General features: G+C 33.5%; 1 protein-coding gene across 1 annotated transcript; it reads right to left on the reverse strand.

Moving 5' to 3' along the window:
- Window positions 1-759: 759 nt before the first annotated feature.
- On the reverse strand, window positions 760-4,499 carry LOC108990176 (calcium-dependent protein kinase 10-like). Its single transcript, XM_018964057.2, has 7 exons — window positions 3,694-4,499; window positions 3,348-3,491; window positions 3,090-3,242; window positions 2,533-2,648; window positions 2,245-2,412; window positions 1,630-1,860; window positions 760-1,383 (listed from the first exon to the last, which is right to left on the reverse strand). The coding sequence occupies exons 1-7, from the start codon at window positions 4,355-4,357 to the stop codon at window positions 1,210-1,212; spliced, it is 1,650 nt and encodes a 549-aa protein (XP_018819602.1). The 5' UTR covers window positions 4,358-4,499; the 3' UTR covers window positions 760-1,209.
- Window positions 4,500-13,309: the final 8,810 nt, after the last annotated feature.

The raw sequence follows: 13,309 nt of genomic DNA on the forward strand, positions 1-13,309 counted from the left end.
CACAGTGGCTTACTCATAGAAGATTTCTGAGAAGTAGCAGATTTTGTTGAGAAATTTTGTAGTATTCTGATGACTTTATATTTTGGAGTCTATAAATACATTGATAAAACTCTCCGGACCTCCGAAATCGGGACGTTATATTTTTCCTCTCATGTTTTAACTTATCGCCATAGGCTTCAAAATCTATTGATCAGCCGGTATATAAATATATATATATATATATATATATATATAATCTTTGAATATGAACTTTCTACTTATATAAATCAAAACTATTGACAGGTTTAGTTCATATATACTTTCTACCTCATTTTAGGAGTGAACTTTAGTACACGTGCAAGGCATGTGGTTAGCTCCATATATCTGCAACTTATCATAATCGTATCATTATTCCAGTATCTAAAATACTGACATGATGTATAAAACCATTTAATAACAGCTTCACATTAGAAGTCATTGACAATCTAATACAAAGTGCTACAATTTACAACCAATTTTTAATGACATGTTAATTCTTTAGTTAGTTTACGTTAGTAAAAACGATGAATATACATGTCTGACATTAAATTCAAAATTAATTAAAAAAATTAATAAATTGAATAAGATTTTTTGGTCTAGCATGAAAAAATGAAATAAAATTGCTCAAAACATTACCATATAGCAAGTTGCAGGCCCGGCCCCAGTTGGCTGAAAAGAGAAAGAAAACCAAAAAATCGTGAGAGCACCTGGCAACACCCAAACAAAAGAAGAAAGGGCAAAAATGCAAAAATCTGAAGTGAGACTGAAAATTAGTATCTTTTCTCACAAACATAATTAATTGGAAAGAGTAATGTAAAACTAATTCATTGAATTCTCATTTCTCAGAATGAGATGGCATTAGAAGTTTTTCCAATTCATCAAGCATGTTAAGCATAAATCTAGCATGACAATCATACAAGGATTTTGTGACACTCTTTCTAGAAGAACAATTGCATCCATGATCCCCATTAGCAGCCGATGACTCTAGCCAAAATGCATCTCCCTAATGCATGCTTCATCAATTTTAGTCCGCCAACTTAACCAAGTTGTATTCTGTGTTCCTCCCATGTATATTCAACTGAAGACTCCTTGTCCGTGAACCCCTAATGCCATATTTACGTGTATATATATCCATGATAGAAGGGAAGAAAATCTCGGTGTTGCTAACAAGAAGATCACTTAGACTTTAGCTCATACAGCAATAGCTTGACCAGTAATCCCATCGTGTAGATGCAAAGAGCCATCCTTCATCAGGTTGAGGCTCAAACTCTTAAACCTCTCCCTAGAATACTGTCGAGATGCCTTTCTCCAATCAGTTCCAGTTTTCATCATAGCAACAAATTCTTCGTAACTAATGCGGCCATCCTGAAAATATTTCTCGAAAGTTTAGGATGAACCATATAAGCCATTGGAAATACTACTCCAGAGGGAGAGAGAGAGAGAGATAAGAGTGACAGCAGTTCAAATATCAGAATTCCAAACATTAATTTAAAAATATGGAGGATTTCAACCTCTTTATGGCATTTCAAAAAGTTCATAAGTATCGCCATGTCATAATAGGTGGGAACCTGAAATTTATAAACAAGAGATAGTAAGGCTTGAATGTCAAACCTTGTCTGTGTCAACTTCACGCATTATGTCATTCACCACATCCATATCAGTTTCACCCGAGTTATCAGCTAAGCCTTCCCGTAGCTCATTTGATTCGATATACCCACTTCCATCTTTGTCAAAAAACATAAAGGCTCTGCGGAAATGCTCATCATTCTCCATTTTTTGTATGTGGATCGTTACTGCTACAAACTCTCCATAGTCCAGTACTCCATTCCCATCCACATCAGCCTAAAAAGTTATCAGAATTCATGTCATTTTGATAAATAATTTTCAAGTACTTTTCACTTCACTAGAAACATGGGGAGGTGTCAAGTTTTTACATAGTGGAACAGAGCAAATGGCATCAGCAGGCAGTTTTATTGTATAAATTTTGTTGCTGACTCATGACTTGTGGGTAGCAACACAGGGAGGACAAGAGTTTTGCAAGGCAAAGTCTAACCAAAGGAGAGTCCAGGGTATGAAAGAGCATGCAGCAGGACGGTTGTTTCAAACCAACAGAAAAGGGGTCAATTAAGATGATAATATATCACATCAATCCAAAGATAGCACGCACAAATTTGAATCAAATCAACTGACTTTCACTCTGCACTTAGCCCTAGCATAGAAATTTACCGCTTCCATCAACATTTTTATCTCTGGTTCAGCCAATCGCGAACCAACCTCTCGAAGCCCAGCCCTCAGTTCCTCGTATGTTACTTTCCCATCTCTATTAGTATCCATCATTGCAAACATATTTCTGATTACTCCTACCTCTTCAACAGACAAGTGTTCTGCAATTACCTGCAGAAATTGATTCAACAAATCCAAATCATACATTGAAGTGCGCAAATTGCACATCAACACCGTTATGGTCAGAACTAGAACCGACAATAAGGATAAAAATAAAAACTATATTCTTACTCGAAGGGCTTTCTTTTTGAATCTGTTCATCACAGAGAATTGCTTGAGTCTTGTCCGCACCATATCTCCCAATGGGACATTTGGAGCTTTCTTCGCATTTTGCAGCCACGAATGGTCTAACAAAAGATGAAAGAAAAGAAAATATAAATCAGCAAAAAGGTCCGTACGGTATGAAAGGCTATTCTCCACACGCTGTATAAAGGTCCGTACGGTATGAAAGGCTATTCTCTCTATCAAAGTCAAAATCTCGCAAAATCTACCAACAGTTATTTTGATTGGCGACCACAAATTATACCCACGATCATGCATTTTCACCGTTTAAACAATCTCAAGCTTGTGAACCATTACAGCAAAACCTCATTTTCTCAGGACAATAAGAATATAATCCCAGAAAGTGAGAGTGAGACACCAAGATTTTCTCTAAAAAGCACCTTTAGTTCTGAGTGGAAACCCAACTTAATGCATTCCTGAATTCCCCAAAAAAAGTCCACTACAAAGTGCTTTGTATTAATTGGTAGCAAGTCAAATTATGGATCACAAACTGCTAAAGAACTTACCGAGCACTTGTTGAGCATTCAACCGCTTTCTTGGATCCGGATCCAACATCTGTCGAACCAGGCTTTTCGCGCTTTCAGAAATATGCGGCCATGGCTCCCTCTTAAAATCAATGACTCCTCTTAAAATTGCAAGAGCAACACCCGTTTCAGTCTCTGTCACAAACAATTAAACGGGAAAAGATTCACAATCTAGATTTCAAGGCCATGTTCATCAAAGCTGAAGATTGTCGGCGGGGGGAAGAGGGGGAAACAAAATACCTGCCCAAAATGGGGGAACCCCACACAACAGAATATAAAGGATCACGCCGGCGCTCCATATATCAACCTCTGGTCCATAATTCCGCTTCAACACCTCTGGCGCCATGTAATACGGACTCCCCACGATTTCTGAAAACCTCTCACCTAAAACCCCAATAAAAACTAAATTAAATATACGAACAGAAAAAAGCAACCCAAAACCCAAGCAGAGTTTATCAAGAGGAACCAGAATCTACACAAAGAGCTTGAAGTCAACTAAAACATCAAGAAAAAAACCCATAAAATCTTTTGAAAGAAAAGATCAACCAAACTCAAAACCAACCGAAATTGATCTCCTATACCATACCGGGCTTAAAGAACACCGAGAGACCGAAATCGATCGCCTTGAGGGGCGAACGCTCCTTCTTATTGGCGAACAAGAAATTCTCTGGCTTCAAGTCCCTATGCATAACCCCGTTGGCGTGACACATCCTCACCACCTCCGCTATCGTCCTGGCCACGCTTGCTGCGGCCCTCTCGCTGTAATGCCCCCGTGCCACGATCCTGTCGAACAGCTCGCCTCCCTCGCAAAGCTCCATCACCAGGTGCACGTTCTCACTGTCCTCGTACGTCTCCCTCAGCTTCACCACGTTGGGGTGGTCCGGAAGCGTCGACATTATCGCGACCTCGCGGCGCACGTCCTCCACGTCCACCTCCGTCCGGAGCTTCCGCTTCGAGATGGACTTGCAGGCCAGTGATTCTTTGTTGTCCCTGTCGGTACACAGGTAGGTGATGCCGAACTCGCCGCGGCCCAGTTCCCGGCCCAGGACGTACGTGTCGCCGATTCGGGTCCGGTGGGTAAAGGGAATGATGTCCTCCAGCACTCGGACCAGGGCTGGATAACGTTTCGGATCCTCAGAATACGGGTTCAGATTCCTTTCTGCGGTCCTCTTCTTCTTCTTATGGTTGGTGCTGTTAGAGTTCCTTTCTTCTATGGTCTCTACTTTAACGCAAGCATTACAGTTTCCCATGCTGTTTCAGAGTACAGAGAGAGAGAGAGAGAGAGAGAGTGTTTCTGTGACTGGAAAATGCTACGTTTGCGGTGGTGACAGGTTCCGGTGGCTTACACCAGCCGGGCGGGAAGAGGGAAAACGCGGGGTTCAGTTGACGAACATAGGCTTTTGAAAAAGGCCAAAAAAAGTAGCGCACGTCTCCGTGTGCTTATTTATCATATTTTAATAATAATAATAATAAGATATTAATAATTAATTATTATTTTATTATGATAATTATTAAGATTAAAGCATTTTGTTTACATTATTTTACTTCATTGGCCCTGGTCTCTCACCTTCTAAAAAGTTAAAAATGTTTTTCTTTTTAATTATGTAAAATTATTGTATAAAAACCTTTCCTTTAAAAATATCAAAAACTCAAAAAATTAAAATGTGGTTTGGTTATACAAATAAAATGAGATAAGATATAAATTAAAAAATTATTAAAATATAATTTTTATTTTATAATTTAAAAATTTTAAATTATTTATTATATTTTATGTAAAAATTTTAAAAAATTATAATGATTAACACCCATTACAATAGGATGTTAAAAAACTTTACACTACAATTATTGTAATGGGGTGTTATTGAGAACCACATCCTCTCGTCATATATCTTTTATGTTAATATTATATATGCTTGATCTAGAAAAAAAATTAAAAAGTAAAAATTCTTTTAAGAAAATTAAAAAGTACAAAAAAAAAAAAAAAAACAGCAGCCACCAGGGGTGACTATTCTGTTTTTTTTTTTTTTTTGGCTTTTGTAAAAATTCTTTTAAGTTATTTATTATATAATTTGAAAATTTTCTCTACAAAAGTTTGGCATACAAACATATTTTCAATGAGTGACACCACTTTAGTTGACTCGGCTCGATTGTGGTTTTAATTGGGTGAAATTATGAGGAGCATAGATTGTGGAATAAAATTCTTATTATATTTTATAATATAAAGCATTTAAAGTCCAACCACTTAATTAAATATTAACGATTTAAATATGTTGTAAAAATATATATAATTAGAGAAGTACTATAACCATAAAGAAATATAACAAAAATAAATTTATGAACTGATATTATTTTTTATGATATGTTAAATTTGATTTATAATAAAAATAATTTTATAATTTAATGTATCACATTAATCTGTTTTAATTTATAAGTTTATTTTTATGAAATTTTTTATTATATGATTAACACTGAGTTTACAAATATTAGGTTTTTCTGCATTTCAAGCTCAATAGTAAAAGTCAATATTATTTTCAAATTAAATGCCAAGGATTTTATCTACATAGTATTATCTTAATTTTTCCTTTTGGGGGTGTTTCGATATTTCTTTGTATAAAAAATTAAAAATAAAAAAGTTCTTTCTTCTGCATAGAAAAAGTCAGATGGATACAGTATCAGCATGAGCTACGTATCAACCGTTGATTTCACATAGTTGAAGTTTGGAGGGAATGATGTGGATGGTTGGGATTTTGTAGAGATTAGTTGTTAGGAGTTGTTTACCAGCAGAGGGTAAGCTATAGGAACATAACATGTTTGACATGATCCAGAATCTGAATCATATCTTTAAGAAAAATTGCTAAAGCACAGAAAAATACAAAAAAATCAGATTATTTAAAAGAAATTAAATAAATTGATGATTATCTGATGTTTGATGTCAGCAAAATAGAGACATATAGGGATGTAGACTTCTGCATAATTGCTTGTAGTTGCAGGCAGCGGATGTATTGGTTGGTTTAGAATAGGGGGGGAAAAGTAAAAACTAATCCAAATTAGCCTGACCAGTAAGTCTTAAAATATTGGAAATATATAAGCATTGGAAAGTTTTCTGTTTTGTTTGTATTGTTGGGAAGTTTCTCAGTAGTTTTAAATTTAAAATGATGGGTTGGTTGTGGGAAAAAACCAAACTAAATTTGTCATACTGATGTTGAATGTGTGCAAGATGATAATAGCAATGAACAACCCCAAATTGACTTCATTTCCCCCTCACCCAAAACCCCATTGCCCACTTTTTTTTTTTTTTTTTTTTTACGAGTAAAAACGATATAATCTCATCTTATCTCATTATTACAACTTTCTCAAATTTCTACATAAAATATAATAAACAATTTTAACTTTTTTAAATTTCAAAATAATAATAATATTAAAAATTAATATTTTATTAAACTCATCTAAAACTATCTCATCTTATCTCACTATCCAAACGATTTGTCATTGACAAACACGAACATTGCTATTCATAAGCCTCACACACCACACACTATATTTTTTTTTATTTTTTTAAATTTTTTTTTAAATTTTTATTCTTTCTAAAACAATTGAATTCTTCTACTCATCATCTATATATCACACATTTGATAAGAGAAAAAAATTTAAAAAAAAATACAAAAAGAATAGTGTGTGGTGTATGAGGCTTAAGAATAGAATTTTTCGACATAGGATTTTTCTTTGCCCCTTGGACTCTTTCTATCTTGACTATGTTTATAAATCCAAATTGGATATGCAAGAGAGATTACATAGAAAAGTCGATGCAATGCTAAGAATCGTTATAAACAAGCCAATTTAACATAGGAGCCATCCCAATGGCAAATGGGGATTATCAAAAAGAATGAAAAAAAGAAAAATCTCGAGATCTTTTCAATTTCTTGATTGAATTTAAGAATTCAATACAAAGAAATGATCGCAATAATAATGTTTGGATGAGATCTTTACTGTCTCAAAATTCTGTATGAAATAATGTTGTGACCACATGATATATCAATCTTTTTTGGAATTAAATAATTTAATTTGATGAAACAATCGTCGAGACAGAAAAATGCAAATTAGGTAGAGACCGACTTGGTCAAGATCTAGAGGCATGAGACTAGTCATCAACTGACCACGATCGATGAAAGCAGCTTTAAGGCCTCGTTTAGAATGTTGAGAGGTGGAGATAAAATTACGTAAATAGTAATAAAATAATTTGTAAATAATAATAAAATAATTTGAATTAATATATTTTATGAGATTTTTTTTAAAAAAAAAAGAGAGAAAAAATTGAATAAGAATATTATAAAATTAAAATATTGTTATAATATAATTTTTTTAATATAATTTTTAATTTGGGATTTAAAAAAATTAAATTATTTTTTGTATTTTGTTTGAAAGTTTAAAAAAATTATAATGATTAAATAAAAAAATTTAAAATTTAAATTATAAAAGAATATTTATATTTAAATAATATTAAAATATTAAAATAAAACAAAATAAAATAAGATTGAGACTATGGCAATATTTAAAAGTCAACAAAAGATAATGCCAATTGCCAAGTCAATCCGTCTTCCTTTACGCCAAAAGAATGAAGAAAATGTCCTGTTTGACACCCAATTAAAAGCATTCTTTGATCAACAACTGGTAAAAAAGCAACTACAAGAGGTGTTTAGTATTCCAAATCATTATCTTTAGGGCCACCCAAAGTCCAATTCAGGGGGCTTGTTTTATCTAAAACTCTAGCTACCAAAGCAGGCTGGCCAATTGGGTTCGAGCAACTTTTTTCAGCTTCTAATTCTATATCAACCTCAACATGGTCTCAAAAAACGACCATTTTTCTTCATTTTAACAGCATGATATTTGTTTTACTTCTTAATCTTTGAATCAGGAAACCAAAATAAAGTTGTTCTCTGAAGTTCATGATCTTATGTACTTTTTCCAAGATTAATTCCATTTATTCATAGAACTTCTGATTGTGACAGTCAAATGCTAAGATCCCTTATGTCCTTTAAGAGCCAGCCTTTAATTTTGAGTTCAAGACAAAACTAAAAAAGTTTTTGAGAGAAACAAGGATATGACTTGTGCCTTTTTTAATTTATGTGTAAATATATCATTTAGTGTTCAAAATAAAGAGGCTAAGGGTTTGAGAGATATGAGAAATTTATAATTCTCAAAATTTCTTATAGCTTCATTCTTAAATAGAGCCCGACTATACATCAGACAGCACTCTCCACACACCGTGGTTCTTTTTTTTTTTTTTAACTCAACATACTAAGTGTGTTGAGGATGCAGCCAACAGTAAGCTGATGTAAATAATTTCTCTCTTATATATCACTTAAACACAATATTTTTCATTTTTAAATTTTTAAATTTTTTATCTAATTATTACCTAATCATTACTCAAATACAAAATCAATACAAATATTTTACTAACGTCAAAACAAAACACAAAAACTAATATAATTTTTATAAATTTCAAAACAAAAAATAATATTAAATAATGCATTTAAATAATTTTTTAACTTTATCTATTCACTTTCACAAACTCCATTACAATACTTATTTTAAAATAATTTTTTATTCAACTTTTTCTTCTTTTCCAAAACTCAATAAGATATTTTCACTCAAACTATTTCACAACTATTCACAAAGTTTTTAGATATTTTAACCATCCAAACATGCCCATTTATGATTTCCTGATCTGATAAATAGCTAGGCCATATTAGATTTGATTTAATTTGCTAACTAATGGTCCATTTTAGACCAAAGACAGGAAAATAATGCTAATAAATTTAAAATGGGAGCATGCATGCTTTCTTACCAGAGCTAAAAATAACTTTTTCCTAAGAAAAATTATACGGGCCTAGCTTTATTGGGGGGGTATGTTTAGATTAAGCATTCTATTTGTTTTATATATATATATATATATATATATATATAATATAAAAAAAGTCATACATATTGGAATTGACAATGATAGGCATTAGGTTGTGCTTACAATCGGATCATGTTGCATTTGACCATTTCTTTTCCTTTTTTTTTAATTATATCTTGTGTTTTTATATAATTTTTTATGAATCTTTTAACATTTGGCTTGGCTCATTTGAATATCATCTTTATGCTTGAAGTATTCTCTTAAGATAATAATTTGGACCACCTAATTAGAAATTTTTAAATCTCATGTATCAATCATATTCATGTTTGATCTCTCATAAAGTATATATTTAGGTTTCGTTTGAATAGTAAGATGAGAATAAATGAGATGGATCTGTAAATAATAGTGATATATTTGAATTAAAGATGAAATGAATTGCTTTGTAAAAGTTTGTGTGTTTGGATATAAAAGTGAGATAAGATAATTTTAATTTTTTTATAGAGATTTGATAAAGTGATGGTTCTCACCAATTATTTTATATTTTTTATTATAAAATACATTATTCCATTTCTCTATCCTAGACCTAATACCTTTTATTTCCCCATTTTATTTCATTTGCATCTGTCGTGCTGCCGCCGTGTGTTTTGGGTAAGTCTTTGCACTCTTTTTGTCTCTCTCTTCCTTCCCTCTACTTCTCTCTCTGCAATTTTTCATCTCTATGCTCGTTTCCCAGCCAGTGTGCCATTGCCCCCACTCACCTACCTCAACGCAACCATTCAAAAACTACTTCTAGTTTCCCTCAATCTTTTCCTTCTCTATGCTCTTCCCCTATAAATACACCTCACATTCCCCCACTCACCCACCTCAACACAAAACTATCCATTTGCTGAACACAAATTTTGGAGTGAACCAAAAAATAAACAAAAAGAATGAACTATTTGAACCGTGTTTGGATGGCGGCAAGCGTCGCAATGGTGCAAGGCCACACGGATTAGGGGCATAAGTTGAAATCTGAGGTCAATTCCCTTCAATTCAATAGGAGAAAGTTCTTCTTTGGAAACAACCATTCATCGGATCTCTGGCCACTATCCAACATTGTCGAATTGGATCTCAAGGGGTTTTTGGAAAGTTCGGACACCACCTATTGGAAGCTCACACCCAAGACTCCACAGATGCCCAACAAGCCACCGTCTCCATCTGGGTGGGTCATCAGTAATGTATTGTCTTCTCAATGCATAGTATTGAAAAAAAGAGAGCTGAAGTGGGATGAATTTCACTCGGTGGAATAACTGTTTAGATACAAAGATGCCCTGACCATATGAAACAAGATGGAATGTTTGTGTTTCATCTGGGAATCCAAAGATGGGTAATTCTACAAAAATAAATAGTAGCCCACAAGTCATCTCACTTTCAAAATTAATGCTTTTACCACCAACCTTGATAATTAGCATTGTTAATCATGTGACATTAATCGCAAATGACAATCTTGTAATGATACATGTATCAATTGATCTGATATCTCATAGCTTCTAATTCTAAGGTATAGTTCTTTTGTTGGAGAGGTTGAAAAGTTGATCGAAACAATCATATACTCGCCGAGAAATTATTTAACCAAAAAAATATTTCATAAAAGTAAACTTATAAATTGGCGTGACCCAATATGTTACTTCAGATTGTAAAATTATTTTTATTATAAAGTAAATCTAACATATTACATAAAGTCACGTCATTTTATGAGTTTGCTTTTATGACATATTTTTGTGGCTATAACACTTTTCGTACTTGCTAGTCCATTCAATTGTGCATCAAGTTGTTGACAAGGCCAACTTCATGGGTTTTGACTGTATGTCTTCTCTCATATATATTTTTTAGAGATGTTAAGTTTCATCATTTTCACTCCCATGATTTCAGTACTTAACGTACGCCTAATATATCTTTGTGACTTACAAGCTTAGAAGAATGATGCTTTCGAAGTAGCGGCAATTATATTTGGCTGACTTCACCGCTCATTTGTCAGTCCCACAAGTTGGTGATGGATAGAGGAATTGCAAGTGAATAAATTGTGTACAAATGGTCTATATTTATAGACCACAAGGCACTGGTTAGCAAGAGGTACAACCATTGATAAGTGACACAACCATTTGACTCAAATGGTTGTGTCTCTTGACACATCCTCTACCAACACGCCCCATGGGAAGTATCACCATGGAGAGGATGCAATCCATGGGATACACCATTTGATGTGATCACACCCTTTAGATTTACAACTCCCACATGAACACACAAAAATGGTGATGAATCCAGTTGAATATTTTATCTTAGTACCAATACAAGTTTTCCACAACTCAACTCTCATCTGCAACTCCTACAGATCGGCGTCAGAGCATGACAAGCTTTTACATGTGTATGCTTTTGTCATTACCTTATCTGACCTCACCATTTACCACATGTGCTCCCACTGATCACATATTAGGGGTAACTTCATTTCACTAAATCTTTAGTGAATGACATCAATTCTTCATAACTGAATAAATATTCCTATCACAATTGATGACTTCAGTCGAATACATGAAACATGTATCGAACTGCACTGAACTTTTATTTAGTACTTCCTCTAAAGACCATTTCTGAGGTTTTCCTTAATCATCTTATCAGCAACTTTACAAATGATCAACTCTCTACTTGGGTAATCAACTTGTACTAAACTTTTATTAAGTACTTCCTCTGACGTCATTCCTAAGGCTTTCCTTAATTACCTTACCAATGACTTCACAAATGACCACCACTTTTGAACTCCCCATAACTCTATTTATTTAGGCGTCCCCAGAACTTCCTGAGTTATACATGTTAATTATGAGGTTACTTTACCTAGGTATCTTTCATCCCCATTCTAGTTATATGTTCTCTGAATTTCTCCAGAGACAATCCCTTGGTCAATGAATCTGCTACCATCTCAGTCGAGGAAATAAAATAAACATTGACTTCACATCTCTACATTATATCCAAAATCTAGTGATAATGCACATCAATGTATTTCTTTTGGACTCTGAGTTTCACTTTTTATTAACAAATGACAGACTGATTATCACAAAACATAATGACTAGTTCTGTGGATGTACCCAAACTAAACCTTTCAATAAAGTGTTTTCACACCGCATTACTCACTACAGTACTGCAAGCAATATATTATGCTTCTATCGTAGAGTTAGCAACACAATCTTGTTTCTTAACAAAGAAGTTGTTGTTCCACTAAATAGAAATATATATCCACTTATAGATTTTCTATCATCTACATGATTTCCAAAAGAAGCATCATTATAGCCAATTGATTCTAGATCACTGATTTCAAAGCACAATTTCATATTTTTGGAAGCTTGTAAATCCCTTAATATAACTTTACTACTTGTCAATGTTCCTTACCTGGACCAGATTGATATCTGCATACCAATCCTACTGCATAACAAATATCTGGTCTTGTATTTGACATTGTATACATGAGGCTTCCTAAAATTTGATCATAGGGGATTTTAAGCATTTCGCTTATTTCCTCCTCATTTTTTAGGCACATACTTTTACTCAAAGTATGACCTTTGCAAATTGGTGTACTTAAGAGTTTACAATTTCCATACCAAATCTTTAAGTACTTTTTCTAAATATTTTTTTTTTATCTTAATATAATATATTTGAATTTTTATCACTTGAAATTCTTATACCAAGAACACAAGTGGCTTCACCCATGTCTTTCATTTCAAATTTAGATCTAAAAAATTCTTTTGTTTTATATGTGGCACTCGACCCCGGATTGTGTTTTGGTGGAAGGCACGACACCGGGATGTTGGCCTCTCAGGTCAAACAACCCTCGCACAATGTCAAAACATAGTGTGTGCTCGCATGCCTAATAATTGTGTATAGTTAATTTGTAGTGCAAAAATAAAATAAAATAAAATAAAAATGATAGTTATTAATTCTAACAGTATTAGAAAATTTAAACTTACACCACTACACAAATTATCCATAAGCCACAAGTCTCGCAATCCCCAACATAAAAATAATACATTCATCCAAATTTAAAACCAAGCCAACTGATGACACTTGTTACAAAGGGGGGAAAGACCCCAATCTTCACTCCTTAGGTGGAACCAGACCTCCATACTCGTACCCATCCTCTGCATCAAAGTCTACGGTTATGCAAAGCGAAACCATAGGTGGGGACACCACAATGAGATTTTACAAAATCTCACCAAGTGAAACAAAATCTAATATTCAAAATACAAGCAAATAAAAAAATATGCAATCATGTAAA

This window comes from Juglans regia, chromosome 9 (genome assembly GCF_001411555.2).
Source record: "Juglans regia cultivar Chandler chromosome 9, Walnut 2.0, whole genome shotgun sequence".
Lineage (NCBI taxonomy): Eukaryota > Viridiplantae > Streptophyta > Magnoliopsida > Fagales > Juglandaceae > Juglans > Juglans regia.